This window comes from Pseudophryne corroboree, chromosome 3 (genome assembly GCF_028390025.1).
Source record: "Pseudophryne corroboree isolate aPseCor3 chromosome 3, aPseCor3.hap2, whole genome shotgun sequence".
Taxonomy (NCBI): domain Eukaryota; kingdom Metazoa; phylum Chordata; class Amphibia; order Anura; family Myobatrachidae; genus Pseudophryne; species Pseudophryne corroboree.
Window position 1 is genome coordinate 148,408,519 of NC_086446.1, and position 22,040 is coordinate 148,430,558.

The window sequence follows — 22,040 nt, forward strand, 5'->3', positions numbered from 1 at the left end:
TGATTTCAGTTGTCAAATTTGTGGCCCAAGACTGGTTAACCCTTGCAAAACTACAGCTACTTATTCAAAATAGCAAATCATGGTGTGTGTGCCCACTTTGCCAGTGTATTTCATGCCCAAAACAGCGTTGAGCCAGGAAAAATACAAGTGGGTCACATGCAAGTGACCACCCTCTGTTGTTTTTGCGGGTCAAATGTGTGGCCCAAGACTGGTTAACCCTTGCAAAACTACAGCTACTTATTCAAAATGGTAAGATATGGTGTGTGTGCCCACTTTGCCAGTGTACTGTATTTCATGCCCAAAACAGCGTTGGGCCAAGCAAAATACAACTGCGTCATATGTAAGTGACCACCCTCTGTTGATTTCAGGTGTCAGATTTGTGGCCCAAGACTGGTTAACCCTTGCAAAACTACAGCTACTTATTCAAAATGGTAAAATATGGTGTGTGTGCCCACTTTGCCAGTGTATTTCATGCCCAAAACAGCGTTGGGCCAGGCAAAATACAACTGCGTCATATGTAAGTGACCACCCTCTGTTGTTTTTGGGGGTCAAATTTGTGGCCCAAGACTAGTTAACCCTTGCTAAACTACAGCTACTTATTCAAAATGGCAAAATATGGTGTGTGTGCCCATTTTGCCAGTGTATTTCATGCCCAAAACAGCGTTGGGCCAAGCAAAATACAACTGCGTCATATGTAAGTGACCACCCTCTGTTGTTTTTGGGGGTCAAATTTGTGGCCCAAGACTAGTTAACCCTTGCTAAACTACAGCTACTTATTCAAAATGGCAAAATATGGTGTGTGTGCCCACTTTGCCAGTATATTTCATGCCCAAAACAGCATTGGGCCAAGCAAAATACAACTGCGTCACATGTAAGTGACCACCCTCTGTTGATTTCAGGTGTCAGATTTGTGGCCCAAGACTGGTTAACCCTTGCAAAACTACAGCTACTTATTCTAAATGGTAAAATATGGTGTGTGTGCCCACTTTGCCAGTGTATTTCATGCCCAAAACAGCGTTGGGCCAGGCAAAATGCAAGTGGGTCACATGCAAGTGACCACTCTCTGTTGATTTCAGGTGTCAAATTTGTGGCCCAAGACTAGTTAACCCTTGCAAAACTACAGCTACTTATTCAAAATGGCAAAATATGGTGTGTGTGCCCACTTTGCCAGTGTATTTCATGCCCAAAACAGTGTTGGGCCAGGCAAAATACAAGTGGGTCACATGCAAGGGACCCTACTCTGTTGATTTCAGGTGTCAAATTTGTGACAGAAGACTCATTAACCCTTGCGAAACTGAATGATCTGAATAAGAAGCTGGAGTTCGAATAAGAAGTGAATAAGAAGCTGGAGCTTGAATAAGAAGTGAATAAGAAGCTGGCCGAATAAGAAGCTAACTTCAGCCTCGTAGATCTTTCTTTCTTTCTATCTATCTTACCTCCAAATAAGGACTGTATTCATACAAAGCATTAAATATTATGGGTTCAGGCTGCTTATTTGCATTGTGTAATAGACGCTCAATTCCTATGCAACAGAATCTGTTCATGTTTACATACTATGGGAACTGGCTGTATCCGTGTCATTCTCACCCACATTGCACACTGCATGCACCCAGTACCTCCCTGCGAGTCCCCATTCCCCTTACATTACGTCCCCAACATTACATACCCTCCAACATGACCCGCCCCACTAGGTACAAAATGCTCTGTTTCTGGACTTCCCTCTTAATTTATTATTGCAATCACCTGTGAAGAAACAGCTTTCTTATCATTTAACTAGTTCAACACAGGTGATGGAAATCATAAATTAAGAGGGAAGTCCAGGAACAGAGCATTTTGTACCTAGTGGGGCGGGTCATGTTGGAGGGTCTGACATTATGCCCTATACATAGCTAGGGTTACTGCCAATTCCTTTTCAGATCAATGGAACCAATAAGATTACTTCTATCATTTTCTAACATGCAATAAAGAAATGATACACAAAATGTGATTGGTTGTTATGGGCAACACCATAACTTTTCTCTTTGAAAAACTTTAGTAAATTTGCTTCACATGCCCTTTTGTATGCTATCAGACTCATTCACAAGCTCCTTACAGGCTTTGTACTAGCGCAGGTCCAGACCATCTATCATTAAGACTCTCAGTGTCCTTGAACTTACATACCCTCCAACATGACCCGCCCCACTAGGTAAAAAATGCTCTGTTTCTGGACTTCCCTCTTCATTTATTATTGCCATCACCTGTGAAGAAACAGTTTTCTTATCATTTAACTAGTTCAACACAGGTGATGGAAATCATAAATTAAGAGGGAAGTCCAGAAACAGAACATTTTGTACCTAGTGGGGCAGGTCATGTTGGAGGGTCTGAACTTAAAGGTCACTCAGATGATCCCTGTAACCTATGTGCCAAACTACAGAAGCCAGGATGTAGCATCAGAAGAGGATGGGCTTGTGAGCTGAAAGAACCAACAGACGAACATATGACAGTGTATGTCGCTCACAGTGGCGGATCTTGCCACGGGCAAGCAGGACTTTTGCCCGGGGCGCCGCCTTCCGGAGGGCGCTGGCGCCATCCGGAGGGCGCCGCACCGTGGCAAGATCCGCCACTGCTGCCCGCTGTGTCCCTGTCCGCCTCCGCTGCCGTCCCCGTCCGCCTCCTGAAGGGAACTAGACGCTATGCGTCTAGTTTCCCTTCCTGGAGAGTAACTTTGCTGAGCGGTGCGCGATGACGTCATCGCGCACCGCACAGCAAAGGTCCTGTCTACGAAGGGAACTAGACTCATAGCGTCTAGTATCCCTTCGTGGAGAGGACCTTTTGCTGTGCGGTGCGCGATGACGTCATCGCGCACCGCTCAGCATTCAAGCGGCGCTTTTAATGTACAGGGGGCGTAATTGACCACGCCCCCTGTATTAGGCCACGCCCCATTTCCTGCCCGGGGCGCAGAGCGCCCTTGAACCGGCCCTGGTCGCTCACAAGGTTTTAATAAAAAAACACCCTAGGCCAGAGGTTCCCAAACTGTGTGCCGTGGCTCCTTGGGGTGCCTCGGGACACTTGAAGGGGTGCCCTGGGTTGGTGGTCTAGGACCAATTCAAATTATTCATGGTCAGTATAATAGGCAAAACCAGTGCTGGTGGCTGTCAATCATAAAATATGTGGCCAAACAGAAGCAAATCTTGTCCCTCACCACACAACTAACCTAAGGATGACATATAAACGCAATCTACTTAATGTAATTTCTCTGACGTCCTAGTGGATGCTGGGAACTCCGTAAGGACCATGGGGAATAGCGGCTCCGCAGGAGACTGGGCACATCTAAAGAAAGCTTTAGGACTATCTGGTGTGCACTGGCTCCTCCCCCTATGACCCTCCTCCAAGCCTCAGTTAGATTTTTGTGCCCGACCGAGCAGGGTGCAATCTAGGAGGCTCTCCTGAGCTTCTTAGAAAAAGTTAGTTTTAGGTTTTTTATTTTCAGTGAGACCTGCTGGCAACAGGCTCACTGCATCGAGGGACTAAGGGGAGAAGAAGCGAACCTGCCTGCTTGCAGCCAGCTTGGGCTTCTTAGGCTACTGGACACCATTAGCTCCAGAGGGACCGAACACAGGCCCAGCCTCGGAGTCCGGTCCCAGAGCCGCGCCGCCGGCCCCCTTACAGAGCCAGAAGCAAGAAGAGGTCCGGAAAATCGGCGGCAGAAGACATCAGTCTTCACTAAGGTAGCGCACAGCACTGCAGCTGTGCGCCATTGCTCCTCATGCACACCACACACTCCGGTCACTGAGGGTGCAGGGCGCTGTGGGGGGGCGCCCTAAGCAGCAATATAAACACCTTGGCTGGCAAAAATACATCACATATAACCCCCAGGGCTATATGGATGTATATTAACCCCTGCCAGATTCCATGAAAAGTCCGCGAAAAAGGGGCGGAGCCTATCTCCTCGGCACACTGGCGCCATTTTTCCCTCACAGCTCCGTTGGAGGGAAGCTCCCTGGCTCTCCCCTGCAGTTAATACACTACAGAAAGGGTTAAAAAGAGAGGGGGGGCACAATTTAGGCGCAGTATACAATATATATGCAGCTATAAGGGAAAACACTTTTTTATAGGTGCTATCCCTGTGATATATAGCGCCCTGGTGTGTGCTGGCATACTCTCCCTCTGTCTCCCCAAAGGGCTTTGTGGGGTCCTGTCCTCTATCAGAGCATTCCCTGTGTGTGTGCTGTGTGTCGGTACGGCTGTGTCGACAGGTATGTGGAGGATAATGAGGTGGAGGCGGAGCGAATGCCTGTAAATATGTTGTCACCCCCTGCGGGGTCGACACCGGTGTGGTTGAACTTATGGAAGGATTACGTGAAAGTGTCAACTCCTTACATAAAAGGTCGACGACACGGAACAGCCGGCTACTCAGCTTGTGCCTGTTCCAGCGTCTCAAATGTCATGGGGGGCTCTAAAATCGCCCGCTACCTCAGATAACAGACACAGATGTCGACACGGATACTGACTCCAGTGTCGACATCGATGAGACTGGTGTACCCTCCAAATAGGTCCACCCGTTACAGGATTGAGACAATGAAAAATGTATTACACATTTATGATTATACCCCAGGTACCACATAAAAGGGTATTGTGTTTGGTGAGAGAAAACTATTAGTAGTTTCTCTAACGTCCTAGTGGATGCTGGGGACTCCGTCAGGACCATGGGGAATAGCGGCTCCGCAGGAGACAGGGCACAAAAGTAAAAGCTTTAGGATCAGGTGGTGTGCACTGGCTCCTCCCCCTATGACCCTCCTCCAAGCCTCAGTTAGATTTTTGTGCCCGGCCGAGAAGGGTGCAATCTAGGTGGCTCTCCTAAAGAGCTGCTTAGAGTAAAAGTTTGTTAGGTTTTTTATTTTCAGTGAGTCCTGCTGGCAACAGGCTCACTGCTACGAGGGACTTAGGGGAGAGAAGTGAACTCACCTGCGTGCAGGATGGATTGGCTTCTTAGGCTACTGGACACCATTAGCTCCAGAGGGAGTCGGAACACAGGTCTCACCCTGGGGTTCGTCCCGGAGCCGCGCCGCCGACCCCCCTTGCAGATGCCGAAAAGTGAAGGTCCAGAAATGGCGGCAGAAGACTCTTCAGTCTTCATAAGGTAGCGCACAGCACTGCAGCTGTGCGCCATTGTTGTCAGCACACTTCATAGCAGCGGTCACTGAGGGTGCAGGGCGCTGGGGGGGGGCGCCCTGGGCAGCAATGATAGTACCTTATTCTGGCTAAAAATACATCACATATAGCCCCTGGGGGCTATATGGATGTATTTAACCCCTGCCAGGTCTCAGAAAAACGGGAGAAGAAGCCCGCCGAAAAGGGGGCGGGGCCTATTCTCCTCAGCACACAGCGCCATTTTCCCTCACAGAAATGCTGGTGGGAAGGCTCCCAGGCTCTCCCCTGCACTGCACTACAGAAACAGGGTTAAAACAGAGAGGGGGGGCACTGATTTGGCGATATGACTACATATATTAAAATGCTATAAGGGAAAAGCACTTATATAAAGGTTGTCCCTGTATAATTATAGCGTTTTTGGTGTGTGCTGGCAAACTCTCCCTCTGTCTCCCCAAAGGGCTAGTGGGTCCTGTCCTCTATCAGAGCATTCCCTGTGTGTGTGCTGTGTGTCGGTACGTGTGTGTCGACATGTATGAGGACGATGTTGGGAGGCGGAGCAAATTGCCTGTAATGGTGATGTCACTCTCTAGGGAGTCGACACCGGAATAGATGGCTTATTTAAGGAATTACGTGATAATGTCAACACGCTGCAAGTCGGTTGACGACATGAGACGGCCGGCAAACATATTAGTATCTGTCCAGGCGTCTAAAACACCGTCAGGGACGTTATAATGCCCATTTCTCTATCGTCCTAGTGGATGCTGGGGTTCCTGAAAGGACCATGGGGAATAGCGGCTCCGCAGGAGACAGGGCACAAAAAGTAAAGCTTTTCCAGATCAGGTGGTGTGCACTGGCTCCTCCCCCTATGACCCTCCTCCAGACTCCAGTTAGATTTTTGTGCCCGGCCGAGAAGGGTGCAATTCTAGGTGGCTCTCATAAAGAGCTGCTTAGAGAAAGTTTAGCTTAGGTTTTTTATTTTACAGTGATTCCTGCTGGCAACAGGATCACTGCAACGAGGGACAGAGGGGAGAAGAAGTGAACTCACCTGCGTGCAGGATGGATTGGCTTCTTGGCTACTGGACATCAGCTCCAGAGGGACGATCACAGGTACAGCCTGGATGGTCACCGGAGCCGCGCCGCCGGCCCCCTTGCAGATGCTGAAGTAAGAAGAGGTCCAGAATCGGCGGCTGAAGACTCCTGCAGTCTTCTAAAGGTAGCGCACAGCACTGCAGCTGTGCGCCATTTTCCTCTCAGCACACTTCACACGCAGTCACTGAGGGTGCAGGGCGCTGGGGGGGGGCGCCCTGGGAGGCAAATGAAAACCTATTAAAAGGCTAAAAATACCTCACATATAGCCCCCAGAGGCTATATGGAGATATTTAACCCCTGCCTGGATTCACAAAATAGCGGGAGACGAGCCCGCCGGAAAAGGGGCGGGGCCTATCTCCTCAGCACACGGCGCCATTTCCTCTCACAGCTCCGCTGGTCAGGACGGCTCCCAGGTCTCTCCCCTGCACTGCACTACAGAAACAGGGTAAAACAGAGAGGGGGGGCAAATTTAATGGCAATATTTTGATATATATAAAGCAGCTATAAGGGAGCACTTATTATAAGGCTATCCCTGTCATATATAGCGCTTTTTTGGTGTGTGCTGGCAGACTCTCCCTCTGTCTCCCCAAAGGGCTAGTGGGTCCTGTCTTCGTGTAGAGCATTCCCTGTGTGTCTGCTGTGTGTCGGTACGTGTGTGTCGACATGTATGAGGACGATATTGGTGTGGAGGCGGAGCAATTGCCAAATATGGGGATGTCACCTCCTAGGGGGTCGACACCAGAATGGATGCCTTTATTTGTGGAATTACGGGATAGCGTCAACTCGCTTAAGCAGTCGTTTGACGACATGAGGCGGCCGGACAATCAATTAGTGCCTGTCCAGGCGCCTCAAACACCATCAGGGGCTGTGAAACGCCCTTTGCCTCAGTCGGTCGACACAGACCCAGACACAGGCACTGATTCCAGTGGTGACGGTGACGAATCAACCGTATTTTCCAGTAGGGCCACACGTTATATGATTTTGGCAATGAAGGAGGCGTTACATTTAGCTGATACTACAGGTACCACTAAACAGGGTATTATGTGGGGTGTGAAAAAACTACCTATAGTTTTTCCTGAATCAGAAGAATTAAATGACGTGTGTGATGAAGCGTGGGTTGCCCCTGATAAAAAGCTGATAATTTCAAAGAAATTATTGGCATTATACCCTTTCCCGCCAGAGGTTAGGGAGCGCTGGGAAACACCTCCTAGGGTGGACAAGGCGCTAACACGCTTATCTAAACAAGTGGCGTTACCCTCTCCTGAGACGGCCGCACTTAAAGATCCATCAGATAGGAGGATGGAAAATATCCAAAAAAGTATATACACACATGCAGGTGTTATACTACGACCAGCTATAGCGACTGCCTGGATGTGCAGTGCTGGGGTAGTTTGGTCAGAGTCCCTGATTGAAAATATTGATACCCTGGACAGGGACAATATTTTACTGTCGTTAGAACAAATAAAGGATGCATTTCTTTATATGCGTGATGCACAGAGGGATATCTGCACACTGGCATCACGGGTAAGTGCTATGTCCATTTCGGCCAGAAGAGCTTTATGGACGCGACAGTGGACAGGCGATGCGGATTCAAAACGGCATATGGAAGTTTTGCCGTATAAAGGGGAGGAGTTATTTGGAGTCGGTCTATCAGATTTGGTGGCCACGGCTACAGCCGGGAAATCCACCTTTCTACCTCAAGTCACTCCCCAACAGAAAAAGGCACCGACTTTTCAACCGCAGCCCTTTCGTTCCTTTAAAAATAAGAGAGCAAAGGGCTATTCATATCTGCCACGAGGCAGAGGTCGAGGGAAGAGACAGCAACAGGCAGCTCCTTCCCAGGAACAGAAGCCCTCCCCGGCTTCTACAAAAGCCTCAGCATGACGCTGGGGCTTCTCAAGCGGACTCGGGGACGGTGGGCGGTCGTCTCAAAAATTACAGCGCGCAGTGGGCTCACTCGCAGGTAGATCCCTGGATCCTGCAGATAATATCTCAGGGGTACAGGTTGGAATTAGAGACAGATCCACCTCGCCGTTTCCTGAAGTCTGCTTTACCAACGTCCCCCTCCGAAAGGGAGACGGTTTTGGAAGCCATTCACAAGCTGTACTCTCAGCAGGTGATAGTCAAGGTACCTCTTCTACAACAAGGGAAGGGGTATTATTCCACTCTATTTGTGGTACCGAAGCCGGATGGCTCGGTAAGGCCTATTCTAAATCTGAAGTCCTTGAACCTGTACATAAAGAAGTTCAAGTTCAAGATGGAGTCACTCAGAGCAGTGATAGCGAACCTGGAAGAAGGGGACTTTATGGTATCCTTGGACATCAAGGATGCGTATCTCCACGTTCCAATTTACCCCTCACACCAGGGGTACCTCAGGTTCGTTGTACAAAACTGTCACTATCAGTTTCAGACGCTGCCGTTTGGTTTGTCCACGGCACCTCGGGTCTTTACAAAGGTAATGGCCGAGATGATGATTCTTCTTCGAAGAAAAGGCGTATTAATTATCCCATACTTGGACGATCTCCTAATAAGGGCAAGGTCCAGAGAACAGCTAGAGATGGGATTAGCACTATCTCAAGAGGTGCTAAAGCAGCACGGATGGATTCTGAATATTCCAAAATCCCAATTAATGCCGACAACTCGTCTGCTGTTCCTAGGGATGATTCTGGACACGGTTCAGAAAAAGGTTTTTCTTCCCGAGGAAAAAGCCAAGGAGTTATCCGACCTGGTCAGGAACCTCCTAAAACCAGGAAAGGTGTCTGTGCATCAATGCACAAGAGTCCTGGGAAAAATGGTGGCTTCTTACGAAGCAATTCCATTCGGCAGATTCCATGCAAGAATTTTCCAAAGGGATCTGTTGGACAAATGGTCAGGGTCGCATCTTCAGATGCACCTGCGGATAACCCTGTCTCCAAGGACAAGGGTATCTCTTCTGTGGTGGTTGCAGAGGGCTCATCTATTGGAGGGCCGCAGATTCGGCATACAGGATTGGATCCTGGTGACCACGGACGCCAGCCTGAGAGGCTGGGGAGCAGTCACACAAGGAAGAAACTTCCAGGGAGTGTGGTCGAGCCTGGAAAAGTCTCTTCACATAAACATTCTGGAACTAAGAGCAATCTACAATGCTCTAAGCCAGGCGGAACCTCTGCTTCAAGGAAGACCGGTGTTGATCCAGTCGGACAACATCACGGCAGTCGCCCATGTAAACAGACAGGGCGGCACAAGAAGCAGGAGTGCAATGGCAGAAGCTGCCAGGATCCTTCGCTGGGCGGAGAATCACGTGATAGCACTGTCAGCAGTGTTCATCCCGGGCGTGGACAACTGGGAAGCAGACTTCCTCAGCAGACACGATCTTCACCCGGGAGAGTGGGGACTTCATCCAGAAGTTTTCCACATGCTAATAAACCGTTGGGAAAGACCAATGGTGGACATGATGGCGTCTCGCCTCAACAAAAAACTGGACAGGTATTGCGCCAGGTCAAGAGATCCGCAGGCAATAGCTGTGGACGCGCTGGTAACACCTTGGGTGTACCAGTCGGTGTATGTGTTTCCTCCTCTGCCTCTCATACCAAAGGTATTGAGAATCATACGGCAAAGTGGAGTAAGAACGATACTAGTGGCTCCGGATTGGCCAAGAAGGTCTTGGTACCCGGAACTTCAAGAGATGGTCACGGACGATCCGTGGCCTCTACCTCTGAGAAGGGACCTGCTTCAACAGGGTCCCTGCCTCTTTCAAGACTTACCGCGGCTGCGTTTGACGGCATGGCGGTTGAACGCCAGATCCTAAAAGGAAAAGGCATTCCAGAAGAAGTCATTCCTACCTTGATTAAGGCAAGAAAGGAAGTCACCGCGAAGCATTATCACCGCATTTGGCGGAAATATGTTGCGTGGTGCGAGGATCGGAGTGCTCCGACGGAGGAATTTCAACTGGGTCGTTTCCTACATTTCCTGCAATCAGGATTGTCTATGGGTCTCAAATTGGGATCTATTAAGGTTCAAATTTCGGCCCTGTCAATATTCTTCCAAAAAGAATTGGCCTCAGTCCCTGAGGTCCAGACTTTTGTCAAAGGAGTACTGCATATACAGCCTCCTGTGGTGCCTCTGGTGGCACCGTGGGATCTAAATGTAGTTTTAGATTTCCTCAAATCCCATTGGTTTGAACCACTAAAAAATGTGGATTTGAAATATCTCACATGGAAAGTGACTATGTTACTGGCCCTGGCTTCCGCCAGGAGAGTATCTGAACTGGCGGCTTTATCTTATAAAAGCCCTTATTTAATTTTCCATTCGGATAGGGCAGAGCTGCGGACGCGTCCGCATTTTCTCCCTAAGGTGGTATCAGCGTTTCACCTGAACCAGCCTATTGTAGTGCCTGCGGCTACAAGCGACTTGGAGGACTCCAAGTTGTTGGACGTTGTCAGAGCTTTAAAAATATACATTTCAAGGACGGCTGGAGTCAGAAAATCTGACTCGCTGTTTATACTGTATGCACCCAACAAGTTGGGTGCGCCTGCTTCTAAGCAGTCGATTGCTCGTTGGATTTGTAACACAATTCAACTTGCACATTCTGTGGCAGGCCTGCCACAGCCTAAATCTGTTAAGGCCCATTCCACAAGGAAGGTGGGCTCATCTTGGGCGGCTGCCCGAGGGGTCTCGGCATTACAACTCTGCCGAGCAGTTACGTGGTCAGGGGAGAACACGTTTGTAAAATTCTACAAATTTGATACCCTGGCAAAAGAGGACCTGGAGTTCTCTCATTCGGTGCTGCAGAGTCATCCGCACTCTCCCGCCCGTTTGGGAGCTTTGGTATAATCCCCATGGTCCTTTCAGGAACCCCAGCATCCACTAGGACGATAGAGAAAATAAGAATTTACTTACCGATAATTCTATTTCTCGGAGTCCGTAGTGGATGCTGGGCGCCCATCCCAAGTGCGGATTATCTGCAATACTTGTACATAGTTATTGTTAACTAATTCGGGTTATTGTTTAGGGAGCCATCTTTCAGAGGCTCCTCTGTTATCATACTGTTAACTGGGTTTAGATCACAAGTTGTACGGTGTGATTGGTGTGGCTGGTATGAGTCTTACCCGGGATTCAAAATCCTCCCTTATTGTGTACGCTCGTCCGGGCACAGTACCTAACTGGAGTCTGGAGGAGGGTCATAGGGGGAGGAGCCAGTGCACACCACCTGATCTGGAAAAGCTTTACTTTTTGTGCCCTGTCTCCTGCGGAGCCGCTATTCCCCATGGTCCTTTCAGGAACCCCAGCATCCACTACGGACTCCGAGAAATAGAATTATCGGTAAGTAAATTCTTATTTTTACCTCAGTCGGTCGACACAGACACGGACACTGACTCCAGTGTCGACGGTGAAGAAACAAACGTATTTTCCTTTAGGGCCACACGTTACTTGTTAAGGGCAATGAAGGAGGTGTTACATATTTCTGATACTACAAGTACCACAAAAAAGGGTATTATGTGGGGTGTGGAAAAACTACCTATAGTTTTTCCTGAATCAGATAAATTAAATGAAGTGTGTGATGAGGCGCGGGGTTCCCCCGATAGAAAATTATTGGCGGTATACCCTTTCCCGCCAGAAGTTAGGGCGCGTTGGGAAACACCCCTTAGGGTGGATAAGGCGCTCACACGCTTATCAAAACAAGTGGCGGTACCGTCTCCAGATACGGCCGCCCTCAAGGAGCCAGCTGATAGGAGGCTGGAAAATATCCTAAAAAGTATATACACACGTACTGGTGTTATACTGCGACCAGCGATCGCCTCAGCCTGGATGTGCAGCGCGGGGGTGGCTTGGTCGGATTCCCTGACTGAAAATATTGATACCCTTGACAGGGACAGTATTTTATTTACTATAGAGCATTTAAAGAATGCATTTTCTATATATGCGAGATGCACAGAGGGATATTTGCACTCTGGCATCAAGAGTAAGTGCGATGTCCATATCTGCCAAAAGATGTTTATGGACACGACAGTGGTCAGGTGATGCAGATTCCAAACGGCACAAAGATGTATTGCCGTATAAAGGGGAGGAGTTATTTGGGGTCGGTCCATCGGACCTGGTGGCCACGGCAACTGCTGGGAAATCCACCGTTTTTACCCTAAGTCACATCTATGCAGAAAAAGACACCGTCTTTTCAGCCTCAGTCCTTTCGTCCCCATAAGCTTATCTGCCCAGGGATAGAGGAAAGGGAAGAAGACTGCAGCAGGCAGCCCATTCCCAGGAACAGAAGCCTTCCACCGCTTCTGCCAAGTTCTCAGCATGACGCTGGAGCCGTACAGGACCCCTGGATCCTACAAGTAGTATCCCAGGGGTACAGATTGGAAAGTCGAGACGTTTCCCCTCGCAGGTTCCTGAAGTCTGCTTTACCAACGTCTCCCTCCGACAGGGAGGCAGTATTGGAAACAATTCACAAGCTGTATTCCCAGCAGGTGATAATCAAAGTACCCCTCCTACAACAAGGAAAGGGGTATTATTCCACACTATATTGTGGTACTGAAACCAGAAGGCTCGTGAGACCTATTCTAAATCTGAAATATTTGAACACTTAAAAAGGTTCAAATCAAGATGGAGTCACTCAGAGCAGTGATAGCGAACCAGGTAGAAGGGGACTATATGGTGTCCCGGGACATCAGGGATGCTTACCTCCATGTCCCAATTTGCCCTTCTCACCAAGGGTATCTCAGGTTCGTGGTACAGAACTGTCACTATCAGTTTCAGACGCTGCCGTTTGGATTGTCCACGGCACTCCGGGTCTTTACCAAGGTAATGCCCGAAATGATGATTCTTCTTCGAAGAAAATGGACGACCTCCTGATAAGAGCAAGGTCCAGAGAACAGTTGGAGGTCGGAGTAGCACTATCTCAAGTAGTTCTACGACAGCACGGGTGGATTCTAAATATTCCAAAACCGCAGTTGTTTCCGACGACACGTCTGCTGTTCCTAGGGATGATTCTGGACACAGTCCAGAAAAAGGTGTTTCTCCCGGAGGAGAAAGCCAGGGAGTTATCCGAGCTAGTCAGGAACCTCCTAAAACCAGGAAAAGTGTCAGTGCATCATTGCACAAGAGTCCTGGGAAAAATGGTGGCTTATTACGAAGCGATTCCATTCGGCAGTGTCCACGCAAGAACTTTTCAGTGGGATCTGCTGGACAAAAGGTCCGGATCGCATCTTCAGATGCATCAGCGGATAACCCTATCTCCAAGGACAAGGGTGTCTCTCCTGTGGTGGTTACAGAGTGCTCATCTTCTAGAGGGCCGCAGATTCGGCATTCAGGATTGGATGCTGGTGACCACGGAGGCCAGCCTGAGAGGCTGGGGAGCAGTCACACAGGGAAAAAATTTCCAGGGAGTGTGATCAAGTCTGGAGACTTTTCTCCACATAAATATACTGGAGCTAAGGGCAATTTATAATGCTCTAAGCTTAGCAAGACCTCTGCTTCAAGGTCAGCCGGTATTGATCCAGTGGGACAACATCACGGCAGTCGCCCACGTAAACAGACAGGGCGGCACAAGAAGCAGGAGGGCAATGGCAAAAACTGCAAGGATTTTTCGCTGGGCGGAAAATCATGTGATAGCACTGTCAGCAGTGTTCATTCCGGGAGTGGACAACTGGGAAGCAGACTTCCTCAGCAGGCACGACCTCCACCCGGGAGAGTGGGGACTTCATCGGGAAGTTTTCCACATGATTGTGAACCGTTGGGAAAGACCAAAGGTGTACATGATGGCGTCCCGCCTGAAAAAAAAAAAAACTGGACAGGTATTGCGCCAGGTCAAGAGACTTTCAGGCAATAGCTGTGGACGTTCTGGTAACACCGTGGGCGTACCAGTCGGTGTATGTGTTTCCTCCTCTGCTTCTCATACCCAAGGTATTGAGAATTATAAGACGTAGAGGAGTAAGAACTATACTCGTGGCTCCGGATTGGCCAAGAAGGACTTAGTACCCGGAACTTCAAGAGATACTCACAGAGGACTCATGACCTCTGCCGCTAAGAAGGGACTTGCTTCAGCACGTACCATGTCTGTTCCAAGACTTACCGCGGCTGCGTTTGACGGCATGGCGGTTGAACGCCGGATCCTAAGGGAAAAAGGCATTCCGGAAGAGGTCATTCCTACCCTGGTCAAAGCCAGGAAGGACGTGACCGCACAACATTATCACCACATGTGGCGAAAATATGTTGCGTGGTGTGAGGCCAGGAAAGCTCCACGAAGAAATTTCAACTTGGTCGATTCCTGCATTTCCTGCAAACAGGAGTGTCTATGGGCCTCAGATTGGGGTCCATTAAGGTTCAAATTTCGGCCCTGTCGATTTTCTTCCAGAAAGAATTGGCTTCAGTTCCTGAAGTCCAGAAGTTTGTCAAGGGAGTACTGCATATACAACCCCCTTTTGTGCCTCCAGTGGCACTGTGGGATCTCAACGTAGTGCTGGGATTCCTCAAATCACATTGGTTTAAACCGCTCAAATCTGTGGATTTGAAATATCTCACATGGAAAGTGACCATGATGTTGGCCCTGGCCTCGGCCAGGCGAGTGTCAGCATTGGCGGCTTTGTCTCACAAAAGCCCATATCTGATTGTCCATTCGGACAGGGCAGAGCTGCGGACTCGTCCCCAGTTTCTCCCTAAGGTGGGGTCAGCGTTTCACCTGAACCAGCTTATTGTGGTACCTGCGGCTACTAGGGACTTGGAGGACTCCAAGTTGCTGGATGTTGTCAGGGCCCTGAAAATATCAGTTTCCAGGACGGCTGGAGTCAGGAAAACTGACTTGCTGTTATCCTGTAGGCACCCAAAAAACTGGGTGCTCTTGCTTCTAAGCAGACGATTGCTAGTTGGATGTGTAGTACAATTCAGCTTGCACATTCTGTGGCAGGCCTGCCACAGCCAAAATATGTAAATGCCCATTCCACAAGGAAGGTGGGCTCATCCTGGGTGGCTGCCCGAGGGGTCTCGGCATTACAACTCTGCCGAGCAGCTACGTGGTCGGGGGGAGAACACGTTTGTAAAATTCTACAAATTTGATACCCTGGCTAAAGAGGACCTGGAGTTCTCTCATTCGGTGCTGCAGAGTCATCCGCACTCTCCCGCCCGTTTGGGAGCTTTGGTATAATCCCCATGGTCCTGACGGAGTCCCCAGCATCCACTAGGACGTTAGAGAAAATAAGATTTTACTTACCGATAAATCTATTTCTCGTAGTCCGTAGTGGATGCTGGGCGCCCATCCCAAGTGCGGATTGTCTGCAATACTTGTACATAGTTATTGGTACAAAAAATCGGGTTATTATTGTTGTGAGCCATCTTTTCAGAGGCTCCGCTGTTATCATGCTGTTAACTGGGTTCAGATCACAGGTTGTACAGTGTGATTGGTGTGGCTGGTATGAGTCTTACCCGGGATTCAAAATCCTTCCTTATTGTGTACGCTCGTCCGGGCACAGTATCCTAACTGAGGCTTGGAGGAGGGTCATAGGGGGAGGAGCCAGTGCACACCACCTGATCCTAAAGCTTTTACTTTTGTGCCCTGTCTCCTGCGGAGCCGCTATTCCCCATGGTCCTGACGGAGTCCCCAGCATCCACTACGGACTACGAGAAATAGATTTATCGGTAAGTAAAATCTTATTTTTTCCTGCATCTGAGAAATTAAATGAGGTGTGTGAGGAAGAGTGGTCTTCCCCCGGTAAGAAATTGATAATTTCTACAACGGTTATTGGCAGCGTACCCTTTCCCGCTAGAGGATAGGTCACGCGGGGAAACACCCCATAGGGTAGATACAGCGCTTACACGCTTATCAGAAAAGGTGGCACTACCGTCTCCGGGTACGGCCGCCCTGAAGGAACCTGCTGATAGAAAGCAGGAGGTTACCCTATAAAATATGGTCACACACTAGGGCATTATATTGCGACCAGCCGTTGCTTCGGCATGGATGTGCAGTGCTCCCGCTGCATGGTCAGATTCCCTGTCGGAAAATAACTATGGATAGGGACAATATTTTGCTGAAAATAGAGCATATAAAAGACGTGGTCTTATACATGCGTGATGCACAGAGGGATATTTGCCGGCTGGCATCAAAAATAAGCGCTAGGTCCATTGCCGCCAGACGGGGGTTATGGACTTGGCAATGGTCAGGCGATGCCGACTCGAATCGGCACATGGAAGTTGCCCTATAAGGGGGTAAAACTGTTTGGGGATAGTTTTTCAGACCTCGTTTCCACAGCTACTGCTGGGAAATTAATTTTGTTGCCACAGGCTACCCCACAACAAAAGAAAGCACCGTATCATCAAGTACAGTCCTTTCGGCCCCAGAAAGCAAGAGGGCTAGAGGCTCATCCCTTCTGCCGAGAGGCAAAGGTAGAGGAAAAAGCTGCAACACACAGCTAGTTCCCAAGAGCAGAAGTCCTCCCTGCGTCCGGTAGGTCCACAGCATGGTGCTGGGGCTGCTCAGGCGGACCCGGGTACGGTGGGGGCCCGTCTCAGATATTTCAGCGGACAGTGGGCTCTCTCACATGGATCCCTGGGTCCTTCAAGTAGTATCTCAGGGGTACAGGCTGGAGTTCGAGACGTTCTTCCCCCCGCCGTTTCCTAAAATCGGCCTTACCGGCACCTCCCTCTGCCAGGGAGACGGTGTTGGTGGATATTCAACACTATAATCACAACAAGTGATTGTCAAGGTGCCCCTCCTTCAGCAAGGAAGGGGTTACAATTCCACAGTGGTTGTGGTACCGCAACGGTTCGGTGAGACCCATCTTGAAATTAAAATACTTGAACTTTTATATCAGAAGATTCAAGTTCAAGATGGAATCGCTCAGGGCGGTTATTACGAGCCTGGACGAGGGGGATTACAGGGTCTCCCTGGACATCAAGGATGCGTACCTGCATGTCCCCATTTACCCCCCTCACCAGGAGTACCTCAGATATGTGGTACAGGACTGTCACTATAAGTTCCAGACGCGGCCGTTGGAGTTGTCCACGGCACCGAAGGTCTTTACCTAGGTAATGGCCGAAGTGATGATACTCCTTCGCAAGAAGGAAGTTTTTATTATCCCGTACTTGGACGATCTCCTGATAAAGGCGAGGTCCAAAGAACAGTTGGTAGTGGGGGTAGCACTCTCTCGGGAAGTGCTACAACAGCACGACTGGATTCTCAATATTCCAAAGTCTCAGCTGGTCCCGACGACACGTCTTCTGTTCCTGGGAATGTTTCTGAACACAGACCAGAAAAGAGTGTTTCTTCCAGTGGAAAAAGCCGAGGAGTTGTCATCTCTAGTCAGAGACATCCTAAAACCAGGACAGGTGTCGGTACATCAATGCACACGAGTCCTGGGAAAAATGGTAGCTTCGTACGAAGCATAATTCCATTCGGAAGACTCCACGCAAGGACGTTCCAGTGGGACCTGTGGGACTAATGGTCCGGGTCCCATGTACAGATACAACAGCGGATAACCCTGTCAGCAAGAAACAGGGTGTCGCTGCTGTGGTGGCTGCAGAGGGCTCATCTACTAGTGGGCCGCAGATTCGGAATACAGGACTGGGTCCTGGTGACCACGGATGCCAGCCTTCGGGGCTAGGGTGCAGTCACACAGGGAAGAAATTTCCAAGGAGATTTCGCTTCACATAAATATTCTGCAGCTAAGGGCCATTTACAATGCCCTAAGCCAAGCAAGGCCCCTGCTTCAGAACCAGCCGGTACTGATCCAATCAGACGACATCACGGCGGTCGCCCATGTAAACAGACGGGGCGGCACAAGAAGCAGGATGGCGATGGCAGAAGCCACAAGGATTCTCCGATGGGCGACCTACACCCAGGAGAATGGGGACTTCATCCAGAAGTTTTCCAAATGCGGGTAAACCGTTGGGAATAACCACGGGTGGACATGATGGCGTCCCGCCTCAACAAGAAGTTGAAAAGATATTGCGCCAGGTCAAGGGACCCTCAGGCGATCGCGGGGGACGCTCTAGTGACACCGTGGGTGTACCAGTCGGTTTATGTGTCTCCTCCTCTACCTCTCATACCCAAGGTACTGAGAATAATAAGTAGGCGAGGAGTGAAAACCATACTCGGGGTTCCGGATTGGCCATGAAGAGCTTGGTACCCAGAACTTCAAGAGATGCTGGCAGAGGACCCTTGGCCTCTGCCGCTCAGACAAGACCTGCTGCAGCAGGGACCCTGTCTGTTCCAAGACTTACCGCGGCTGCGTTTGACGGCATGGCGGTAGAACACCGGATCCTAAAGGAAAAGGGTATTCCGAAGGAAGTCATCCCTACCCTGATCATAGCCAGGAAGGATGTCACCGCAAGACATTATCGCCGCGTTTGGCGAAAATTTGTTGCTTGGTGGGAGGCCATGAAGGCCCCGACGGAGGAATTTCAACTATGTCGATTCCTGCACTTCCTGCAAGCAGGGGTGACGTTTGGGCCTCAAATTGGGGTCCATCAAGGTCCAGATTTCGGCTCTGTCGATTTTCTTCCAGAAAGAACTGGCTTTACTGCCTGAAGTTCAGACTTTGGTTAAAGGAGTACTACATATTCAGCCTCCTTTTGTGCCTCCTGTGGCACTTTTTGGATCTCAACGTGGTGTTGGATTTCCTAAAGTCGCATTGGTTGAGCCACTTAAAACCATGGAGCTAAAGTATCTCGCGTGGAAAGTGGTCATGCTGTTGGCCTTGGCCTTGGCCAGGCGTGTGTCAGTATTGGCGGTTTTTGTCATGTAAAAGGCCTTATCTGATTTTCTGTATGGATAGGGCAGAGTTGAGGACTCGTCCTCAGTTTCTCCCGAAGGTGGTCTCAGGTTTTCACTTGAACCAACCTATTGTGGTGCCTGCGGCTACTGGGGACTTGGAGGATTCCAAGTTGCTGGACGTAGTCAGGGCCCTAAAAATTTTATTTTTCCAGGACGGCTGGAGTCAGGAAAACTGACTCGCTGTTTATCCTGATGGCACCCAACAAGCTGGGTGCTCCTGCTTCTAAGCAGTCTATTGCGCGCTGGATTTGTAGCACTATTCAGCTGGCGCATTCTGCGGTAGGATTACCGCAGCCTAAATCAATAAAAGCCCATTCCACAAGGACGGTGGGCTCATCTTGGGCGGCTGCCCGAGGGGTCTCGGCTTTACAACTTTGGCGAGCAGCTATTTGGTCAGGGGCAAACACGTTTGCAAAATTCTTCGAATTTGATACCCTGGCTGAGGAGGACCTGGAGTTCTCTCATTCGGTGCTGCAGAGTCATCCGCACTCTCCCGCCCGTTTGGGAGCTTTGGTATAATCCCCATGGTCCTTACGGAGTTCCCAGCATCCACTAGGACGTCAGAGAAAATAAGAATTTAGTTACCGATAATTCTATTTCTCGTAGTCCGTAGTGGATGCTGGGCGCCCATCCCAAGTGCGGATTGTCTGCAATACTTGTACATAGTTATTGTTAACTAATCGGGTTCTTGTTGTGAGCCATCTATTCAGAGGCTCCTCTGTTAACTGGGTTTCATATCACAAGTTGTACGGTGTGATTGGTGTGGCTGGTATGAGTCTTACCCGGGATTCAAAATCCTTCCTTATTGTGTACGCTCGTCCGGGCACAGTATCCTAACTGAGGCTTGGAGGAGGGTCATAGGGGGAGGAGCCAGTGCACACCAGATAGTCCTAAAGCTTTCTTTAGATGTGCCCAGTCTCCTGCGGAGCCGCTATTCCCCATGGTCCTTACGGAGTTCCCAGCATCCACTACGGACTACGAGAAATAGAATTATCGGTAAGTAAATTCTTATTATTTCTTTCTGAATTTCTCAATAAGAAATTTTTGGCCTAGGGGTGCCGTGAAAAAAATTCTGATATTCTAGGGCGCCGTGATTAAAAAAAAGTTTGGAAACCACTGCCCTAGGCAGAAGGCCTTATTTCTGGACTGTATGGTGTAATTCAAGACAGGTGGTTGCCCTATGCTAGCTTCAGTGTGTTACCATACTTTTGCCTTGTTACCTTTTCTCCTGTTCATTCCTATGCCTTTTCTGTTTCCATGCTATTTTATTATTATTAATTCAAAGAATTGGCTCATGCCAGCCACAGTCTAGCACAACCATTACAGCTCTTTGAGCATACATACATCTTATTAACCTTTGTCAAGATGTCACACATAATAAACTCTGGTGCCAGGATTTTATGGTTTACTTCATTAAAGGTTTATTTATTTATTTAGAGAGAACACGTCTGGGTCATCAGCTCACACTAGAACCAGAGCCTGTACTATAAAAGTCTTCAATGGACGAAGACAGGAGTTACTTGACCGAGAAGATACTAAACATCACCCTGGAGATCCTCTACCTGCTGACTGGAGAGGTGAGAAAGTCTGGGAGTGTCACAGTGGTATCACTCTTATCTCTATTAGTAACACAGGAACCTGAATGGGGAAGTTAAAGGGCCTGGGAATGTCCCAATGAGACCGCTGTTATCTCTGTTACTAACACAGGGACCTGACTGGGGAGATAAGGGGTTATGGGAGTGTCACAAATGTTCTCAATAACCTGTAATGAGATAGTAGATAGTTTTAAGTATTTTAACATCACTTGGCAAAACAGACATCAAATTGGGGAGTGGAGTGATTCTGGGAATTTCTCAACCATTGGGCGGGATGTAATGGAGTCCAAGATCACTGGACATGTGGGATGCCGGTCGATCTCGGACGTTTTATTAAAGGGGCACTTATTTACAGTGCAAAATCATGCCTTGTAAGTGATTGCCTCTTTACGAAAACGTCAGAGTTTAGCCGGCATCCCGCAAGTCTGGCAATCTCGGACTCCATTACATCCCGCCCCTTTGTGTTGAGAATTGCACTAATTTATATTTAATACATTTTCTCTGACGTCCTAGTGGATGCTGGGACTCCGTCAGGACCATGGGGAATAGCGGCTCCGCAGGAGACAGGGCACAAAATTTAAAAGTTTGACCACTAGGTGGTGTGTACTGGCTCCTCCCCCTATGACCCTCCTCCAAGCCTCAGTTAGGTTTTTGTGCCCGTCCGAGCAGGGTGCAATCTAGGTGGCTCTCCTAAAGAGCTGCTTAGAAAAAGTTTGTTAGGTTTTTTATTTTCAGTGAGTCCTGCTGGCAACAGGCTCACTGCAACGAGGGACTTAGGGGAGAAGAAGTGAACTCACCTGCGTGCAGAATGGATTTGCTTCTTAGGCTACTGGACACTAGCTCCAGAGGGACGATCACAGGTACAGCCTGGATGGGTCACCGGAGCCGCGCCGCCGACCCCCTTGCAGATGCCGAATAGAGAAGAGGTCCAGAAACCGGCGGCAGAAGACGTCTCAGTCTTCATGAGGTAGCGCACAGCACTGCAGCTGTGCGCCATTGCTCTCCGCACACTTCACACCAGCGGTCACTGAGGGTGCAGGGCGCTGGGGGGGGCGCCCTGGGCAGCAATGTAATATACCTATTCTGGCTAAAATATATCACATATAGTCCCTGGGGCTATATGGATGTATTTAACCCCTGCCAGGTTCCAAAAAAACCGGGAGAAGAAGCCCGCCGAAAAGGGGGCGGGGCCTATTCTCCTCAGCACACAGCGCCATTTTCCTGCCCAGCTCCGCTGCGAGGAAGGCTCCCAGGACTCTCCCCTGCACTGCACTACAGAAACAGGGTAAAAACAGAGAGGGGGGGCACTTATTGGCGATATTTATAATATTTGAGCTGCTATAAAGGGAACACACTTATTAAGGTTGTCCCTATATATATTTATAGCGCTTGGGTGTGTGCTGGCAAACTCTCCCTCTGTCTCCCCAAAGGGCTAGTGGGGTCCTGTCTTCTATCAGAGCATTCCCTGTGTGTCTGCTGTGTGT

General features: G+C 49.3%; 1 protein-coding gene across 1 annotated transcript in view; it reads left to right on the forward strand.

The window, feature by feature from the left end:
• The window catches only part of LOC135054968 (oocyte zinc finger protein XlCOF7.1-like), a 70,815-nt gene that overhangs the window by 18,535 nt on the left and 30,240 nt on the right, over positions 1–22,040 (forward strand). The window contains exon 2 of the mRNA XM_063958477.1: positions 20,399–20,538. Coding sequence (XP_063814547.1) covers positions 20,461–20,538 — 78 coding nt within the window. The 5' untranslated portion in view covers positions 20,399–20,460. The remainder of the gene's footprint in view (positions 1–20,398; positions 20,539–22,040) is intronic.